Here is a 20971-nt window from a genome sequence, read left to right as displayed (position 1 = left end):
TAGCCTCAAGTCAAATGAAATATAACCAAAAGGCAGGTCTCTTATTGTTTAGGATGTTCAAGGGACAGGAAGCTGCTGCACCATCAAACAACAGGGGTTGGCTAAATAACTTTGGAAGAAAGAATGTATAATGGAATACTATGTGGTCATTAAAAGTAGGCTTAAGAGGATTTTTTGTTTTTTTGAGACAGAGTCTTGCTCTGTTGCCCAGGTGGGAGTGTAGTGGTGCCATCTCAGCTCACTGCAACCTCCACCTCCCAGGTTCAAGCGATTCTCCTGCCTCAGCCTCCCGAGTAGCTGGGACTACAGGTGTGTCCCACCACACCTGGCTAATTTTTCTATTTTTAGTACAGATGGGGTTTCAACATGTTTGGCCAGGCTGGTCTCGAACTCCTGACTTCAAGTGATCCACCTGCCTCAGCCTCCCAAAGTGCTGGGATTATAGGCGTGAGCCACTGTACCCAGTCAAGAGGATGTTTTAATAGTAGAGAAATTCTCACATAATAATTACGGCAAAAGAGAAAGAGCAACAAAGTAACACATACAGAATGGTCTCAACATCATGAAGAAATGCACATAAAGAAAAGGTGGAAAGGAAATATGTAAAACCCTTAATAACTGATGCCTCTAAGTTGAATGACAATGAATGATTTTCCCCCTAATTTCTTTACATTCCTTTGAATTGCATACGTTTTTATCATTGAGCATCTTGTAGCCAGAAAAAGAAAAGAAAACAGAATACACCTACAGGGAAGACTGTGTAGGCATTTCTCAGCCTTACCTTACAGTACTCATCAATTGGTATCAGGCGTTTGACAGCCACGTCCCGGATGTGGCTTCGTCTGAAGAGAATCTTACCTGCAGAAGATGAGAGCAAAGACAGTGTTGTCAGGGAACAGGGACAAGCTCTCAGCAACCTGAGAGAGTGTGGACATGGCTGTTCCTAGGGTAGGTCTGAGTGGTGCCAAAATTCCTGGCTGCGATCAAGGTACCCCTGCTGGGCTTCCGTGGGGCTTGGATAAGCCCATGCCAGGACCACCTAAACCCTGTTCACAGCTTTAACACAAGGGCTTGGGGGAATGGGAACCACGGAATAAGTTTTGGTGAGATAAGGGAGGCTGGAAACGACTGTGGAAGGAAGCCGCCCCTACCTGATGAAGAAAGAAGGTTGGACCCGAGCCTGTGAGGTCCTGTCCAACTCCAGGATTCTGGCTGGGTGAACAGTACAGTGGACAAGCAGACATGCCCTCAGCAATAGTTCAGTTTCCTCCCTTTTCCTCATTCATCCTCTGCCTTTTCCTCATGTTCCCTAAACCCTCATGCTCTACCATTCTGAGCCCTCCCCTCTGCCTGGACATCTCCCCATGCAACCCCACCACCATCCCTCATAGTGGTTAAGAGTTCCTGGCTCTTTCTGACTGCACACATTATTTATTTTTACAGCACTTCTTCTGTCTTACCAGTCATGTGCTCTGCACAAATAGGAACTGACTGCATCTCAGTCCATTTTGTGACACTAATGTTTGATAAATGTATGAATGTGGCTTCCACCTGCAAAGATGACAAATCCTTCCAGTTCCTTCCCCAATTAGTGTTCCTAAGAGAAGGGTTTTGAGTTCTCCTATTTCACCAAATATTAACTGAGAGTCCATGACCCGCTTCGCGACATCTGAAACTCTGGGGCATGGGGCTATGAACCACCAATATGACACGTGGATAGAGAATGTGGGTCACAGGAAAACACAGGTGTATACATGATGCCACTGAAGATCTCTGGAAATATCCAAGACACTGAGATGTCATGGGCGATGCCTGTTTAAAGCAAATCGGGGGGTTCTCAGAGAGTTTAGACAGGATATCCTCTCTTGGGGAGATGGTGGTGAAGCATAGGCACTAAAGGTTAAGACCACATGACTCACCATTCTGGATCTACCACACAGTCAGGGGTGGGGGAAATCAGAAATAAGACATAAAGGAGGGCCAAAGACATGGGAGATGGAGATAAGCACCTCTACCAAGCTCGTGGAGAGTGACCAGGGGGTATCTATGGGTAGGTCAAGGGGAAGGTGTGGGAGGACCAAACCTGCTCCAGAGAGCAGAGCATGGAGACCTACTAAGAGCTCTCTCTATTTCTGGCCCTAGGAGGTTGGTTAAAAAGAGGAATTTGGATCAAGAGCCTGGCAAGGTGAAGAGAGATTACTATTGATCTAAGATGGTTTCTGGTGAGATGGCTATCTCCACAGATCAGCTCAGGCGGGCAGGGATAGGATGTCATAGAAAAGTCTAGTAAGGGTTGGGCGTGGTGACTCACACCTGAAATCCCAGCACTTTGGGAGGCCGAGGTGGGTGGATCACTTGAGGTCAGGAGTTTGAGTCCCACCTGGCCAATATGGCAAAACCCTGTCTCTACTAAAAATACAAAAAAAAAAAAAAAAAAAAATTTCAGCCAGGTGTGGTAGCATGTGCCTGTAGTCCCAGCTACTCAGGAGGCTAAGCAGAGAATCACTTGCATCTGAGAGGCAGAGGATGCAGTGATCCAAGATCACACCACAGCACTCCAGCCTAGGTGACAGAGTAAGTGAGACTTCGTCTCAAAAAAAAAAAAAAAGAGGCTAGTATAGTAAGAATTTTCATATGACAGAACTGGAAGGAATGTTGAAAAACAACCCTACTGACTTTTAAAGATTTGCAATGCAAAGTGGTAAAGGAGATTTGCACCCTAAAAGACCATGTGGCTAATCCAACATTTTAAACAACTGGACAACTTGCTCTGGTGCAAAAGGACACTATTTGGAAACTAGGTAGACAAGGTAAATTTAAAAAAAGAGAGAAAGCCTTTTTTTTTTTTTTTTTTTTTTGCTCATTTTCACCAATTAAAAAAAAATCTAGGCTGGGTGCAGTGGCTCATGCCTGTAATCCCCACACTTTGGGAAGTCGAGGCAGGTGGATAACCTGAGGTCAGGAATTTGAGACCAGCCTGGCCAACGTGGTAAAACCCCGTCTCTATTAAAAATACAAAAATGAGCTGGTGGCGCATGCCTGTAATCCCAGCTACTCGGGAGACTGAGGCAGGAGAATCGCTTGAACCCAGGAGATGGAGGTTGCAGTGAGCTGAGATCATGCCATTGCACTCCAGCTTGGGTGACAAGAGCAAAACTCTGTCTCAAAAAAAAAAAGAAAAAAAATGTAGATGAATACGTATCACAAAGTATTACAAGGGAGATAACCTTTAGGTCTGGCTGCCTGAGAGCCAGGCGGAACAGAGCCATATTTTTCTTCTTTCAAAAGCAAACAGGAGAAATATCGCCGAATTCTTTTTCTCAGCAAGGAACAGCCCTGAGAAAGAGAATGCGTTCCTAGGGGGAGGTCTCTGAAATGGCTGCTCTGGGAACGTCTGTCTTTTATGGTTGTAGATAAGGGATGAAATAAGCCCCGGTCTCCTGTAGCACTCCCAGGCTTATTAGGATGAGGAAATTCCCACCTCATAAATTTTGGTCAGACCACTGTCTGCTCTCAAACCCTGTCTCCTGATAAGATGTTATCAATGACAATGCATGCCCGAAACTTCATTAGCAATTTTAATTTTGCCCTGGTCCTGTAATTTCGCCCTGCCTCCATTTGCCTTGTAATATTTTATTACCTTGTGAAGCATGTGATCTCTGTGACCCACACCCTATTCGTACACTCCCTCCCCTTTTGAAAATCACTAATAAAAACTTGCTGGTTTTGCGGCTTGCGGGGGGCATCATGGAACCTGCCGACATGTGATGTCTCCCCTGGACACCCAGCTTTAAAATTTCTCTTTTGTACTCTTTCCCTTTATTTCTCAGACTGGCCGACACTTAGGGAAATAGAAAAGAACCTACGTGAAATAACGTTGAATTATTGGGGGCAGGTTCCCCCGATATCTGGTGCCCAGAGTGGTCTTTCTTTTTTCCTAAGTGCATGTGGGAACCCGATTCCCTTTGGTAGAGATTTACTGGCACAATGAGGGGCTGAAATTAATATTCCACATAACTCTTCTAGTGCTCCCAGTCAGCATATGATGGAAAACGTGGGGTTTGTTCCTAGGCTCGGTCTCGGTCCAAAGCATGAAAGGATTACTAAACCCCTCCCAGTTACTGTAAAAGAAAACAGGGTGGGTTTAGGTTATCCTTTTTAGTGACAGCTGCTGCCACGCCTCCTGATCCTATCCCTTTACAATGAAAATCTGACACACCTGTTTGGATTCAGCAGTGGCCGCTCTCTAAAGAAAAACTGGAGGCTTTAACTCACTTGGTTTCTGAACAGTTACAACTTGGAAATGTGGAACTTTCTCTTTCCCCCTGGAATTCTTCTGTGTTTCTAGTAAAAAAGAAATCAGGCAAGTGGCAGATGGTAACAGATTTAAGGGCCATTAACACTGTAATTAAACCTATGGGGGCCATCGAACCCAGCATGCCTGCCCCTGCTTTAATACCTAAAAGTTGGCCTCTCATAGTTATTGATCTTAAAGATTGTTTCTTTATATTCCTTTACATAAATCAGATTGTGAAAAATTTCCTTTTACTGTACCATCTATCAATAATCAGGAGCCTGCAGCTCATTATCAGTGGAAAGTACTTCCTCAGGGAATGCTAAACAGCCCTACAATATGCCAGCTTTATGTTGGACAAGTGCTTTCACCAGTTTGAGCCCAATTTCCCCAGGCCTATATTCTTCATTATATTGATGATATTTTAATTGCTGTCCCCACTGATAAAGAATTAATTGACTGTTATCAAAGTTTGAGCCGCTGTGTTACAGAGGCTGGATTACACATCACTCCGGATAAAATTCAACAGACCACTCCTGTTCAATATTTAGGAATGGTGGTTGATAACGTATTCAACCTCAAAAAGTTCAAATTAGGAAAGATTCTTTGAAAACTTTAAATGACTTCCAAAAACTTTTGGGTAACATTAATTATTTAAGACCTACTTTAGGTAGGTCATAAATAGGTATTCCGACCTATGTGCTGTCTAACTTGTTTTCTATGCCGTGGGGAGATTCTAATCTCTGCAGTCCCAGGACTTTGACCCCTGAGGCTTCACTAGAACTGGAATTCATAGAGGAAAGAATCCAGACCACCCAGTTATCTAGAGTACAGCCATTTCAGCCTTTTCGGCTTCTGGTTTTCGCTTCATTACACTCTCCTACTGGACTAATAGTTCAACATAATGATTTAGTGGAGCGGTGTTTTCCTTCTCATTCTGTGTCAAAAACTTTGTCTGTTTATCTAGATCAAATGGCCACCTTAATTGGACAGGCTCGGTGTAGAATACTTAAAATTTCCAGATTTGATCCGAATTTAACTGAAGTTCCTTTAAATTGGCTTGAAGTTCAAGCTGCCTTTCAACATGCCATACTGTGGCAAATTCACTTGGCTGATTTTATTGGCATTATTGACAATCATTATCCAAAGAACAAATTGTTTGATTTTATAAAAATGATGTCTTGGGTGGTCCCTCGATTAACCAAAGATCAGCCCATTCCTGAGGCCGTTACAGTGTTCACTGATGGCTCCAGCAACGTAAATGCTGGTTATGTAGGTCCTACAAACAAGCTTATTTCTACCCCTTATACCTCTGCTCAAAAGGCTGAGTTAATTGCTATAATTACTGCCTTACAGGATTTCCCCAAACCTTTAAATATTGTCTCTTATTCTACTTAACGTGGGAAAGAGGAAATGCTTGTATTTCACCAGGAGATCATCAAAAGAAAACCACAGGGAAAAGACGTCTGCGTCAGAGACTGTCCTCAGACGTGGTGAGATCTGTGCCAACTCCTTAGAAGCTGGCACACCAAATCACAATGGGTCTGATTCAATCCTCCTTGATGGCAATGGAGACCCATCTAACTAATCCCACTTCTCCTGATTGCCTTTCTTTTTCTCCTTACAAACCTGAAAATCTCACCATTTCTATTAGCCTGACAACATCCCTCTTTTCTTCTCTTCCTCCTTCAGCACTCAATCTCACTTACACTGGGTTTTATTTAATTATTCTCCTCCTTATACTTTCTGTCTCACCAGTTTCCTCTCACACTGATTTACCTGCTACACAAAATTATTCTTATTGGGCTTACGTGCCTTTTCTCCACTTATTTGACCTCTCACCTGGACAGATGTTCCTGCAGAACTCTACACTAACAGTGTGTGGATGCCTGGAGCTACAGATGACCATTGCCCTGCTCAACCAGGAGAAGAAGGCATTGCATTTAATGTTACCATGGGTTATAAATATCCTCCTCTGTGCCTCGGACATGCACCTGGTTGTATCCATCTAGAAACTCAAGTCTCGGCTGCTGATCTTCCAGAGAGATCAGCTACAGAGGAACTGGGACATTTGGTCTCTGGCCTCTCCCTTTCTCCTTTAAAACAAATGAAAGGGGGAGTAATGGGAGATACCCCATACTTTCAATATAAACCTGCAGGAAAACCATGCCCTAAAAATTTTGAGGGACCATCTAAAACTTTAATTTGGAAAGATTGTGTTAACTCACATGCAGTAATATTAAAAAATGAGTCATGGTTTAGTAATAGACTGGGCACCAAAGGGCTATTTAAAAAACAATTGCTCCTCTGGTGGAAGGGAATGCCTGGAGGCCACTTATTTTATTTCTTATCAGGAGAACGAGAATCATCATTCTACTTAGCATAGGAGGTTCAGCTCGTTCTTTCCCTTAAAATGGGAAGATACAGGCATTACCCCCTCGAGGCCTCATATGATACTCCCCATTCTGAGCCCAGAACACCCAGAACTTTGGAAATTGGCTATTGCCATGTCTGGACTGCAAGTATGGGAAGGGGAAACTATTCTGTCTGTTGTTCCCACTACCGCCCCCGTCTCTCAGTATCAACGCAGATCCAGACATTCTGTTTTACTTACCTCCAACCTGACTGTTCCCATACAGAGTTGTGTTGAGCCTCCTTACATGCTGTTAGTAGGAAATATCAAAATTTGGACGAACAATCAAACTGTCCAATGCATTGTCATTTATACACTTATATTAACTCCCATTTTGACTTCAGGAAAAGTGTAACGTTGGTTCAGGCTCGAGAAGGAATCTGGATTCCGGTAACTTTGCCCAGACCTTGGGAATCCTCCCCCTCAATACATTTAATTAATGAAGTGTTACAGCAAATTCTAAAAAGATCTACGAGATTTGTTTTCCCTTTAATCACTGTGATCATAGGCCTAATTACAGTCACTGCACTGGCCACCACTGCTGGAATGGCGTTACATCAATCTATTCAAACGGCTCATTTTGTTAATGATTGGCAAGCCAATCCCACTCAAATGTGGAATTCTCAACAAGGCATTGATCAAAAATTGGCTAATCAATTTAAAACAGTCTGTTATTTGGCTTGGAGATCGGGTGGTGAGTCTCAAACATCGCATTCAAATGCAGTGCGATTGAAATACTTCGGATTTCTGTATCACCCCGTATTCCTACGATGAGACTGATCATTCATGGGAAATGGTCAAAGGACACCTTCTAGGTAGGGAAGATAATTTATCATTGGACACAACTAAATTAAAGAAACAAATTTTTGAAGCCTCTCAAGCTCATTTATCCATTGTGCCTGGAGCTGAAGCGTTAGATCAGGTGGCAGAAAATCTTTCTGGATTAAACCCCACGACTTGGATTAAGTCTATTGGGGGCTCCACTGTAGTAAATTTTAGAATTATGTTTCTCTGTTTAATCGGCTTATCTTTAGTGTGCCAGACCAGTCAAAGAATCCTGCGTCAAAACTAAGAGAACGAACAAGACTTCATCGCTATGGCACATTTATATAAAAAGAAAGGGAGAGATGTTGTGGGAAGTCAGGGACCCCGAACGGAGGGACTGGCTGAAGCCATGGCAGAAGAACATAAATTGTGAAGATTTTATGGACATTTATTAGTTCCCCAAATTAATACTTTAATAATTTCTTATGCCTGTCTTTACTGCAATCTCTGAACACATAGAATAACAAATGTCCATGAAGATTTCATGGACATTTATCACTTCCCCAATCAATATTCTTCTGATTTCCTATGCCTGTCTTTACTTTAATCTCTTAATCCCATCATCTTCGTAAGCTGAGGATGTATGTCGCCTCAGGACCCTGTGATGATTGCGTTAACTGCACAAATTGTTTAAACAATATGAAATCTGGGCATCTTTAAAAAAGAACAGGATAACAGCGATGTTCAGGGATCAAGGGAAATAACCATTAGGTCTGGCTGCCTGAGAGCTGGGCAGAAGAAAGCCATATTTCTCTTCTTTCGAAAGCAAAAAGGAGAAATATCACTGAATTCTTTTTTTCAGCAAGGAATAGCCCTGAGAAAGAGAATGCATTCCTAGGGGGAGGTCTCTGAAATGGCCGCTCTGGGAACATCTTGTCTTTTATGGTTGCAGATAAGGGATGAAACAAGCCCTGGTCTCCTGTAGCGCTCCCAGGCTTATTAGAATAAGGAAATTCCTGCCTCATAAATTTTGGTCAGACTGTTGTCTGCTCGGAAACCCTGTCTCCTGATAAGATGTTATCAATGACAATGTGTGCCCAAAACTTCATTAGCAATTTTACTTTTGCCCTGGTCCTGTGATCTCGCCCTGCCTCCATTTGCCTTGTGGTATTTTATTACCTTGTGAAGCATGTGATCTCTGTGACCCACACCCTAATCGTACACTCCCTCCCCTTTTGAAAATCACTAATAAAAACTTGCTGGTTTTACAGCTCAGGGGGCATCACGGAACCTGCCGACATGTGATGTCTCCCCCAGACACCAGCTTTAAAATTTCTCTCTTTTGTACCCTTTCCCTTTATTTCTCAGACCGGCTGACACGTAGGGAAAATAGAAAAGGACCCACATTGAATTATTGGGGGTGGGTTCCCCCAATAGGGGGAATTTTGGGGAATGCATTTACCTCCTGGAGCCTCAGTCTCCTTATCTGTGAAATGGGACAGCAGCCCCTAGCTCTTAGAAGCCGTCTCCATGACACCCAGCACAGGGGTGGCCCTTAGTAGGTGCTTGCAAAGGGGCAATTACTTTTCATGCACTCTGCAATTCAGAGCACACGTTCTTTCCTCAACTCCCAGCTTTCTTAAACCTGCCTCCAGCGGGCCAATTTGCCGTTTACCCACAGCAGAGCCCGAGTTGTGGCTCAGGCCCTGGCCGTGGGGAAGAACCATGAGGCCAGCGGTAGGCATGGGAGCCAGCACCTCCTTGGCCAGGGCCTCCCTGGTGAGGTGCCATGGGCAGCGGCCCTGGCCTGTGCCTGACGTGAGGTGTTTCTGTGTGCAACTCAGGGAAGGAGGGTGAGCCCGCTGCCTTCCTGGAGTGGAAAGGGTGTTCAGAGGCAAGCACAGCCTTTGGTGGGAACGGTCGGCTTTTGTTTTCCACTGTGGAGGAAGGCCAGACTGTAATTCCTATTTTTCAGGCAGCATCCTCTGCCAAGTTGGCTTCCCCAGCTCCTGCTGGGATGGAAAACTGTGCAGGCTGCTCTCCCCTCCCCCGTCTTTGTGCTAACATGAGACTTGCTTTTGTTCTGCTGACGCGGCAGTCTTGGCAGAAAACTGACCCCTAGGAGAGGGGGCGCTTCTCTTGTGCTTCCCTGCCTTGGCCTCACCCTTGGCCTCGAGGAAAAGCTAAGAGGTGGCTCAGAAGGGGTGGTCCGGAGTCCTGGGGCCCAGTGGGGTCCTGGGGTCCAGCAGGACCTCTCCAAGCCACAAGTGGGTGCCTTGAGAAGACACCAAGTCCCTGGCAACGGCATTTTCGTTAATTCTTTGGTGGAGAAGGATTACGTAACCATGAAAGCTTTTAAGAGCTTGGGAGAGGGTCGGCTCAAGTTCTTCTCTGTCTTGGATAGTTTTCCAGAGCTGGTTTTGCCTTTTATCCAGTAAAGAGTTAGAACTCACTGCCTTCCTTTCCTTTCTGGATGAAAAAAACCTACATTTGGAGTCCAGTTTACCTTGAATATCCAGAATGGTCATTTAAGGAGGACTCTAACATGTGAAACCAAGAGATTCCAAAGGCATGTCCCTGTTTCTGCCTTTACCAAGAATCTACTATGTGCCAGGAACTGGACCTTGTGAAGCCGGGGTCACTGTCCTGTTTTTAACAGATGTGGAAACTGAGGCTCAGAGGCGGATGTCGCTTGCTTGAGGTCACAGGCTAGTCTGTTTGACTCTGAAGCACACGCTTTGAAGCACTGACATTTGGCTGCCGCAGCTGGCCAGCGGGGTTTTCTCCAGCAGGAAAAGAAAACTCCAGCATGGTTGTACACTTTGCCAGTGGAGGAACTACAAATGTTAGCTTTTTTAGGTAAAGGATTCTCCCAGTGGAGGAGGCCTGGCAGGCACATGTGCCCCGTCTCTAAACCCATTCAGTGACAGTAATACCTGAAGAACCCACTATGTTCTGGACTAGGGGGCTGGGAGACTGGCACTTGTGTGACCCAGGGAGTCCCCCCCATCTCTAGACCTGTTCCCTTTGCTGAAAAAAGATACATTTTTTTTTTTATTTTTGAGACAGAGTTTCACTCTTTCACCCAGGCTGAAGTGGCATGATCTCAGCTCACTGCAACCTCCACTCCCTGGGTTCAAGCCTCAGCCTCCCAAGTAGCTGGGATTATAGATGCCCACCACCACGCCCACCTAATTTTTATATTTTTAGTGAAGAAGGGGTTTTGCCATGTTGGCCAGCCTGGTCTCAAACTCCTAACCTCAGATGATCCACTCACCTTGGCTTCCCAAAGTGCTAGGATTACAGGCGTGAGCCACCATGCCTGGCCTTGAAAAAGGATCTAAAGGGCCCGTCCAGCTCGAAATACCTGTGACTTAGGGTGAGTGTCAGATTGCTGATTTTCAGTACATAAAAATCATCATAGTAAGTGCTTGATAGCTGTTAGCGACCTGCCAGGCATTTACAGAATCATCATAACAACTTCATCATTTTAGTACCATTATTATCTCCAATTTGCAAATGAAGTCATCTACCCAAGGTGACAGAGTTGGTGAGGGGGGCCTGCTGGGACTGGAACCCAGGTTGTCTGACTCCAGGCACGAATTTTGGAGCCAGCCATACCTGTGTCTGAATTCCAGTTCTGCCATCTGTGCAAGCGCCTATAGGTTCCCTGAGCCTCAATTTTCCTCATCCGTGAAATGGGTGCAGTAATGCCCATGCCGCAGGGCTGCTCTGAGGACCAAACGAGGTAATGAAAGTAAAGCACTGAGTGACTGGCCCCAGTAGGGAGCTATTATTATACTTGAAGCAGTAACACTGGTTTGGGTAGCCCCTCTCTTTGAGCTGAAGCCCTGATAGTATTCTTTGGTAAGAATTTGGGGGGATGGAGACTGACTGCCTTGGGAACAGAGACTAGGCATAATTGCATTAAATGCTGCACAGCAGCTGGTGTGCTGCCTGGTAGCCGTGTGAGGTAGATTCATAAACTTTCTAAAATATCCCCCAAGGATGTGCCACCCTAATCTCCAAGGCTTGTATATGTGACGAGCTATTATATGCCTTCCGTTCACTTTAGAAGAGGGAGATTATTCTGGATTAGTCAGGTAATAATAATATGAGCCCTTAAAAGCAGACAGGTTTCCCTGACTAGTGGCAGAAGGCAAAGTCAGAGGGATCTGAAGCCCTAGTCAGATTTGCTGCCCTACTGTTGGCTGGGAGATGGAGAGGGTTCCTGTGATGAGGGATGTGGGAAGCTTTTAGAGGCTGAGAGGGTGACAGCCAGCAAGGAAACAGATCTTGGTCCTATAGCTGTGACGAACTGAACTCTGCCAACAATCTATGTGGAGGCTGGAAGCAGACTTTTCTCTAGGTCCTCCAGATAAGAGCTTGGCTCAGCTGACATCTTGACTTCAGCCTCATGAGACCTTGAGCAGAACCCAGTTGGGCCAAAAACCCGCCTGGATTTTTGGCCCACAGATCTATCTGTGAGGTAATACATGGGTGTTTTAAGCTATTAAATTGGTGGTAATTTGTTATGCAAGAATAGAAAACGAATACCATATTTATAGAAACAGAAAGCACTCACTAGAAAAACTTTCTGAGGTTGAATTATTCCCATTTTAGAGAGGAGAGAAACTGAAGTAAAGGGTCTTCTCAAGGTCATTCATCAGCTAGTAAATGGTGTAGCATCTCATGCCAAAACCCAAGTACTTAGTCATTAACCCACTTATGCCTAGTGTTCCATTATTGGAACGCTAAGCCTGTGGGAGTTATTTATATATTACTGCTAAGGTCACTGCCAAGGTCTGATTTTTCACTCATGCAAAAATACAAAAAATTGCAACCTCTGGCATAAATGGGTTAATTTCTACAAACTGCTGAGATTCTGGTCAGTGGGGTGGTGTCCCCTGATAAAGGAAGACAAGCTGATAAACTGTCCCAAGGTCTCTGGGAACTGTACCAGGGCCCCCAGTGTCCCAGTCTGAGAGCATCCATCTCACCTACCTGGCAGAAAGGGGATGATCCGCTGCTTGGGGTCCTTCTGTCCTCCTTCCATGGGAAATTTGTCCAACATCTGCATCTAAGTGGCGGGAGAATACCAAAAACAAAAACCTTTCATAATGCAATAAACATCATCTAGGACATTTTAAAGGAATTGTGTGAAATATGTGATGTGATATGCAAGAAGTTCACTGCATTCAGCTTTCCAGAAACCCAAACTAATGGGAAAGGCAATTTCAACTGGACCTAGAAACCCTATGAAAACAACGTTTATATCCACAGCTGCCAGATTTGTGAAGGTTCAGAGTTAGGAGAGACCATTCCCGGCTTTCCTGGAGTTCTCCATCCACAGGATCTGAAACGTGAACAATACTCTCAGGGCCACCAGGATTTCCTGGACAGCAGGTCATCCTGCTCCTAAGAATTTCTGGGTTGAGGTAAGGAATAGATCACTAGCATCCAATCAATGTGGTTCGGTTCATGCTTATGAGAGCACTGTATTCCCCTGTGCCAGGAAGAATTCTCCAGGTCGGCTCAACAGATAGCTTTGGGCCTGGCTCTGTGCTAGAGGAACAGGGTACAGCGAGGAAAAGATTCATAATCTAGACAGGGGACTGAGAAGAGAACTGATCATTAAAAGGTGGTGTAAAGAGAGGGAGGTATAGGCTGCCGTGGGGTAGAGGAGTGAGGGGGCAGAGTCCCCCAAACTAGAACCTTTCATAGAACCATAAACGTATCTCTGAACGCTTCAGGGACTTCATGTGAAATACCGGATTTGGCATACAAAATCACGAGGATCTGCTTCTTACTCCCCATGTGGTCTCAGGAAAGTGACAAAACCTTTTAGGGCCTCATCTTTAAGTCTGCCATAAGGACACCGACTTGCAGCATTATTTTATGGATTAAAGCTGGGCTGCGGAAGTCATTAACACTGTCGTCAAATATTTCTGGTTCTTCTTCTGAGCACATGGAAGATTTGTACTTTCCCCAGTCCCTTGAAGTAGGATGTGGCCATTCCATGTGAGCTGGAGACATGTGTCACTTCAGGGTGGAAGATGATGACTGGTGGATGCTTTCCCACTAGCTATTTCCCTCTTCCATAGGGATTGGCCACTCTCCAGAGCCCGGCTTCTCTGCTGGCCGTGGTCATGGGATGAGGTCCAAAGACCCCAGTGACCTCTGCTGGACATGTGGCCTGAGTGAGCTATGACAAAATGCTCTTGTTGTATAGTGAGGTTATTTGTGTGAGCGGCATCTTAACCTACCCTGTTTAGTACACGGGTCAAGGAATCAAAGCAGATGGGGAGGGAGGAAGTCCCAAGCCTCGTGGAGTAATGGCTGGAATGTGAAAAGCCTGCCCACAGGAAAGTCACTCTGGCACTTAAGATCTGTCCCTCTCATGGAATAAAAGAAACTTTGAAAAGTCCAGGAGAAATACACACAGCTATTATGTAGGCATTTGGGGAGGGAGGGGAGGACCTGAAGTGGGAGAGAAGAGAGATACGTATATTAAACACCTACTATCTGCCAGACATGGGAGCTAGATTCTTTAGAAACATTCCCTCATTAAAACCTTGATCACTGCTTTAAGGTGGACATGGCTGTCCAGGAAACTGAAGGCCGGTAGCCAACAAAGCGGAGGGGCCAGAGAATGAAGACCACTTGCTTCTTTATCATCAAATCACCCTGCCTCTGAAATGCTACAAAGACAATTAAAAGGGCCAGGGCTGCTTTTCCAGGCTGGAGCTCCCGGCCTCTTTGGGGCTGTTCTACACGATGCCCTGGGCAGGTGGGTCAGCCTCAGCTTGGCTGCGCATCCTGGAAGCTGCTGGGATGCACGGCCTTGCCCTAGAAGTCTTTAAACTTTTAAACTGTGGGCTTTTTTTTTTCCTTCTCTCTTTTTTCCCTTGGTCGCTAGCTACAGGTTTATTAATCTTTATCGTTTCAAAGAACTTGCTTTTAGTTTCACTGATTTTCTTTATTCTTTTTCTGTTCTCAATTTCTTTTCTTTTTTGAGACAGGGTCTTGCTCTGTCACCCAGGCTGGAGTGCAGTGGCATAATCATGGCTCACTGCAGCCTCAGTCTCCCCGGGCTCAGGTGATCCTCCCATCTCAGCCTCCAGAGTAGCTGGGACTATAGGCGTGTGCCACCATGCTCAGATTTTTTTGTATTTTGTACAGATGGCTTTTGCCATGTTGCTCAGGCTGTCAATTTCTTATCGTAATTACTGCCTTTCTTTTGTGTGCTTTGGGTTATCACTTTTTTTTTTTTTTTTTGAGATGGTGTTTTGCTCTTGTTGCCCAGGCTGGGGTGCAATGGCGTGGTCTTGGTTCACTGCAACCTCCACCTCCCAGGTTCAAGCAATTCTCCTGCCTCAGCCTCCCAAGTAGCTAGGATTACAGGCACCTGCCTAGCTTTATTTTTAGTAGAGACAGGGTTTTACCATGTTGTCCAGGCTGGTCTCGAACTCCTAACCTCAAGTGATCTGCCTGCCTCAGCCTCTCAAAGTGCTGGGATTACAGACGTGAGCCACCGCGCCTGGCCTGGGTTTTCACTTTCTAGTTTCTTTTAATTTTTTAAATTTCTAAAATTTAATTTTTAATTGGCACATAATAATTGTATATATTCATGGGGTACATTAGTAATATTATGATTCACATATGTAGTGATCAGATCAGCATATTTTCACATCCGTCATCTCAAACATGTATCACTTATTTGTGTTAGAAATATTCAATGTTTTCTTTCCAGCTATCTGAAACTATATAATATGCTATTGTTAACTATAGTCATCCTATAGTACTATAAAACACTAGAACTGGCCAGGCGCGATGGCTTACACCTGTAACCCCAGCACTTTGAGAGGCCGAAGTGGGTGGATCACCTGAGGTCAGGAGATCGAGACCAGCCTGACTAACAGTGAAACTCTCTCTCCACTAAAAATACAAAAAAATTAGCTGGGCGTGGTGGCGGGCACCTGTAATCCCAGCTACTAGGGAGACTGAGGCAGGAGAATCGCTTGAACCCGGGAGGTGGAGGCTGCAGTGAGCCGAGATCACACCATTGCACTACAGCCTGGGCAACAAGAGCAAAACTCCATCTCAAAACAAAAACAAAAACAAAAACACCCAAAACACTAGAACTTATTCCTCCTATCTAGCTGTGATTTTGTATCCTTTTACAAATCTCTCCCTATCTCCCACTTCCCCCTACCCTTCCCAGCCTCTAGTTATCCTCTGTGCTACTTTTACTTTATGAGATCAACTTTTTTAGCTTCCACATATAAGTGAGAACTTTATGTTCCTGGCTTCTTTCACTTAACATAATGTCTTCCAGTGGCATCTATGTTGCTGCGAATGACAGGATTTCCTTATTTTTGATGGCCAAATAGTATTCAATTGTGTATGCATACCACATTTTCTTTTTCTTTTTTTTTTTTTTTGAGACAGAATTTCACTCTTGTTGCCCAGGCTGGAGTGCAGTGGCGCCATCTTGGCTCACTGCAGCCTCCGCCTCCTGGGTTCAAGCAATTCTCCTGCCTCAGCCTCCCCAGTAGCTGAGATTACAGGCATGGGTCACCACACCTGGCTAATTTTTGTAGTTTTAGTACAGACAGGGTTTCACCATGTTGGTCAGACTGGTCTCGAACTCCTGACCTCAGGTGATCCACCCGCCTCGGCCTCCCAAAGTGCTGGGATTACAGGCGTGAGCCACTGCGCCCGGCCCATACCACAATTTCTTTATCCATTCATCCGCTGGTGGGTACTTAGGCTGATTCCACACCTTGGCTGTTGTGACTAGAACTGCAATCAACATGGGATGTATTATCTCTTAGATATACTGATTTCCTTTCCTTTGGATAAATGCTAGTGGTGGGATTGCTGGAACATATGGTAGTTCTCTTTGCAGTGTTTTGAGGAACCTCTACATTGTTTCCCATGGTGGCTATACTAGTTTATGTTCCCACCAACTGTGTATAAGAGTTCCCTTTTCTCTACATCCTTGTCAGTATTTTAAACATGTGGTTTTATTTGTGGTTTCAAGTCATTGTCCCCTGCTCTGTGTTGCCTGGTGAGGTGGAAATGCTTGGTCCACTGTCATTCAGAGACAGGTGAGGCCACAGTGGGGCCTTGCTGGAAAAGGCAGCCTTCCTTTTGTGAATCCAAGAGCTCTTCAATGCCAGCACATAGTAGATGCTCAATAAAAACGGGCTGAACTTGATGTTGATGAAGAGAGATTGTGAGTGGCGAGGACAAGGGGCTATGCTCTGTACTTTCCAGTCAATTTTTCTGAGAACCTAAAACTTCTCTAAAAACTAAAGTTTATTAATTAAAAAAAAATTGACTGAACCAATGAATGCAACTGAGCAAACGCTTTGGGAGGCAACTTCAGGAGATGTCTGCTAAGTAACTCTGAGGAATAATATTCACATTACTAATACTAAATAATAATTAGTAATCACAACTAACATGTGTGTAACAGTTCACAGTGAACACGTCCTCTCATATACGATTTCATGTGACCTTCACAGTAACTCTGTGAAATAAATGTTACATTCCCCTTGTCACAGATGAGGAAACTGAGAAGCAGAGAGGGTAGTGCACTTGCCTGAAGTCACACAGCTAAGTGGTGTGTCCAGCCAGTCCATGCATCTTTGTCTAAATTCCATTCTTTTTGCCTAAGACCACTCTTTGAGGCAGCTTCAGAGTGTCATGTGAACACAAAAGTCAGCCTGAGATGAGGTAAGTTTAATATTCTGTGCACATGTCAACAGCATGCTTTCTTTTCGAAAGCAGAGCCATTAATCAGTCTCAGCTGTGGAGTATTTTAGAGATTTATAGGTTTTTGCCTAACACTATCTACTTTTTCCCTTCCCAATTTTATTTGTTAAGACAATGAAACACCATTAAAGGGAATTTTTTTTTTTTTTTAAAGAATGCACCAGTAATCTGTCCACCCTAACACAACTATTTCCAATCTCCGGGTTCCTTTGGAGTCCCTGCCTGAATGTACATGTCAGCCAATGAGTCCCTGCCACTGCTGTTTTTCAGTCCTCAGAGGGGTCTCTACTGTCTGGTCTTAAGAAGCTGCTCTCTCGCCCTTTGTCCTGACTTGGTTTTACCCAGATCAGCATGGCCCAAGGAGCTGAAAGACTTCCCTTTGTGTTATTTATTTGTTAGTGGTGGCAGATCTGGGTTTAAATACTGCATAGTCTAACCACAGACATGACTGCTGGGGACCCAACAGCCCTGGGGTTCAATCCTGATGCATCCTCATGCCAGCTGTGTGTCCTTGGCCAGACACTTCATCCCCTGAGGCTGTTTGGCTGTCTGCAGGATGAGGGACGCAGCCTGCTCTGCAGCGGGGCTGGGTAAGTGAGTGCTGTGTGGAAACTCTGGGGAGCACACCAGATGCTCAGCAAGAAATCCCCGCTCCTTACACTCTGCCCATATTGAATATGTTATTTTGAAAGTTATTTGGGGATAACTTTTAGTAGTCTGTAAGGCTGTGTGGTTTTTTTTTTAATCGTGTTAAATATACACAATTTAAGATTTACCATTTCAACCACATTTGAGTGTACAGTTCAGTGGCATTAAGCGCATTCACAATGTTGTGCAAACATCACCACCATCCATCTCCGGAACCTCTTCATCATCCAAAACTGAAACTGTGACTCCTCCCTCTCCCTCCCCCTGGGCTCTGGCAACCACTACTTTGCTTTCTGTCTCTATGAATCTGACTGTCGTAGCTACCTCCAATAAGTGGATCACACACTATTTGCCCTTTTGGGACTGGCATATTTCACTTAGCATAAGGTCCTCACGCTCCATCCAAGTTATAGCATGTGGCAGAATTTCCTTCTTTTTTAAGGCTGAATAATATTCGATTGTGAGGCTGTGTTTTAAGGTTGGCAAAAAACCCCTCAGGACTGCCCGGGTGGCCCCGTGGCTGAAGCAGGGCTGTCTGCTGGCACTTTCTGCCATGATGGAGGTGTTCTACATCTTGCTGTCCAATCCAGTGGCCACTAGCCTTCTGGTAGCTATTGAGCACATGAAATGCTGCTCCTGCAACTCAGGAGCTCAATTTAAAAATTTTCTTTCATTGACTTGAATTTACATTTAAATACCCTCATGTGACGAGCGGCTGCCATCCTGGACAGTGCAGGGCTGGACTATCACAATATCCTCCTATTTAAACCACATGCAATTTTATTTCGTTTTCTTCATCACTGTGTCAATGTCAACAGCCACCCGTGAGTTTGCTAGTTGCAAAGACTAGGACTCAGGATAAGAAGCCGGGGGATTAGAGCCCTGCAAGCTTTCCTTGCCAAGCTGGTCTCGGTGTGTCCAGGTTTACCGGCCACCAATTGCGTCTATGCAGAGAACTGTAACACTAGGCATCCAAAGGCCTTGAAGTAGGTTCTCCAAGGGACCAGGCCCAGGCTGTCTGCAGCAGCAGGAGCAGAGGCAAGCCCTTCAAAGCCTAACCAATGTCGTCCTTGGTAATGAGAAAACCCACTACCCGCGCTCCCCACCAGATAACAAAAGAAGTGGCGCTCAAGGCGAGGAGGACTGGAAACTGAAGAGGAAGATGAGTCATTTGGGGAGTAGGAAGGGAGAAGGAGTCACATCAAGTTGCCACATCACAGGCTTCCAAGAAGAAAGAGAGAACACTCCATCAGCAGTTTTCAAGACATCAGCTTGCGGTAGAGGGAACGCGAGACACGCTGTCCAAAGAACACGCCATGGAAGCTGGCCACCGCACGTGGTTTGCGTTAGCAGCAGCCATCGAGGCTGGACTTGGGAGGGGTTTACCCCCTCAATATCACAAAAGCCCTAAGTCCCAGAGGAGCCAGAGCAGGAAGCGGAGAAAGGCCTGGGGCCATCATGTGCAGCTGCAGGCTGGCAGAAAGCCACAAGGTCCTGGGGCAGGGCTTTCAGGGCCCTGAACACAACGATGTCCCTGGGCCTAGTCTACCATCTGTGGTTTATTGTCTTTGAGGATTCTGGCCCCTCCACGAGCTGGTCTAAATATCACTGTGTCTGGTGTCCTGATGGACATGCCGCACAGAGGCTGCCACCACCTCTGGTCTGTCCACTTCTCTCCATACTTACTGCTCCCCCTAAGTCCAGGCCTGTATTTTCTCAGTTCAACCCCCTTACTAGTGTTTGCCCTCTCTTCTGCCCCACTACCTCCTCACTGGTACATGGTAGGCACCTGTTAGATATTTCTGCAAAGAACAAATGAGTAAATGAATGAATGAATGAATGAAAAAACAAATGAGAACAAGTGGTTAACTGGTTTGGTCAGCCACTCTCTGGGAAAGGAAAAATTACATACCAGGTGGCAGCAACAGGGCCTGGACCTGAGTTTAGCTGCAACTGCCCAAGATAATCATGCCTCTTTCTATTTTAGAAATAAAGAATTGCTAACTGTGTGGAAAAAGGCAACTACGGTATTTTCCCAGCGACACACCTTCCATATGGTAATAGCTTTTAGTGGGAAGGGAAAACTATTCCATTTAAGTATGCACAACACGCTGGAGGCATACTCCAATTCCAGAAAATAATGTCTGGGAGAAAAAGTGTGTCTGAGGATGGAGTAAAGGCAGTATTTGGATAAATATGGTTGGTCGAGTCTTGGGCCAGATGTTGGCTGGAATCTTGCTGGGAAGCCTTCCCGGCCAGGCAATGCCTGCCTAGGGAGTGAAAACTCTTCAGTTCTGCCACCCCCTAGACCTGTCCTCGGAAAAGCTGGAGGAAAACCCTCCCTTCCCTTTGGCCTCTGCAGTGGAGCATGGGGGCTTCTGGGCAGATAGTCTTAAAAAGTACACTTGGGGCTGTTAAACTCCCAAGAGGGCCAAGGTGGAAGGACCAGGATCTTAGAAGGACACAGGTCAAGGCTGGGCGCAGTGGCTCACGCCTGTAATCCCAGCACTTTGGGAGGCTGAGGCGGGTGGATTGCTTGAGGCCAGGAGTTCAATACTGGCCTGACCAACATGGCAAAACCCCATCTCTACTAAAAATACAAAAATTAGCCAGGCGTGGTAATGCGTGCCGTAATCCCAGCTACTCGGGAGGCTGAGGTGGGGGAATCGTTTGAACCCGGGAAGCGGAGGTGGCAGTGAGCCGAGATCGTGCCACTGCACTCCAGAGTGAGATTCCATCTTAAAAAAAAAAAAAAAAAAGAAGAAGAAGAAGGGGATAGGTCAGTCTTAGCTCAATGGAAATTGGAAACAAGTGGTTTTTGCTGCATGACTTGGGACAGTCTCTGTAGAGACAAAGACATAGACGGAGATGCAGCCTCCACCTGTGATTTGATGCGTCCAAGAACTGCTTGAGCCGCAAGCCCTATGCCTAGCAGCAACCCTCCGGCACAGCATGCGGAGCAGGAGAGGAGCCAGAAAAGCTTCTCTGGATCCCTGCAGCACGAACTTCCCCATAGGGAGTGTTCCTTCTTACAGATGAGGCTGGTATTTCTCCCGAGGGCTCCTTCA

At 45.4% G+C, this 20971-nt stretch overlaps 1 protein-coding gene across 3 annotated transcripts in view; it reads right to left on the bottom strand.

The window, feature by feature from the left end:
- The window catches only part of SH3PXD2B (SH3 and PX domains 2B), a 121622-nt gene that overhangs the window by 61083 nt on the left and 39568 nt on the right, over positions 1–20971 (bottom strand). For 2 of the 3 annotated variants that reach the window (XM_063642617.1, XM_063642618.1), the window contains exons 3-5: positions 12477–12552; positions 4276–4344; positions 782–858 (exon numbers count right to left, since the gene is read on the bottom strand). In XM_063642617.1, the coding sequence (XP_063498687.1) occupies positions 782–858; positions 4276–4344; positions 12477–12552 (222 nt within the window). The remainder of the gene's footprint in view (positions 1–781; positions 859–4275; positions 4345–12476; positions 12553–20971) is intronic. The other variant, XM_055285238.2, reaches the window with a different exon arrangement.

Source organism: Symphalangus syndactylus, chromosome 7 (assembly GCF_028878055.3).
Source record: "Symphalangus syndactylus isolate Jambi chromosome 7, NHGRI_mSymSyn1-v2.1_pri, whole genome shotgun sequence".
Taxonomy (NCBI): domain Eukaryota; kingdom Metazoa; phylum Chordata; class Mammalia; order Primates; family Hylobatidae; genus Symphalangus; species Symphalangus syndactylus.
This window is presented reverse-complemented; position numbering and strand designations above follow the sequence as displayed.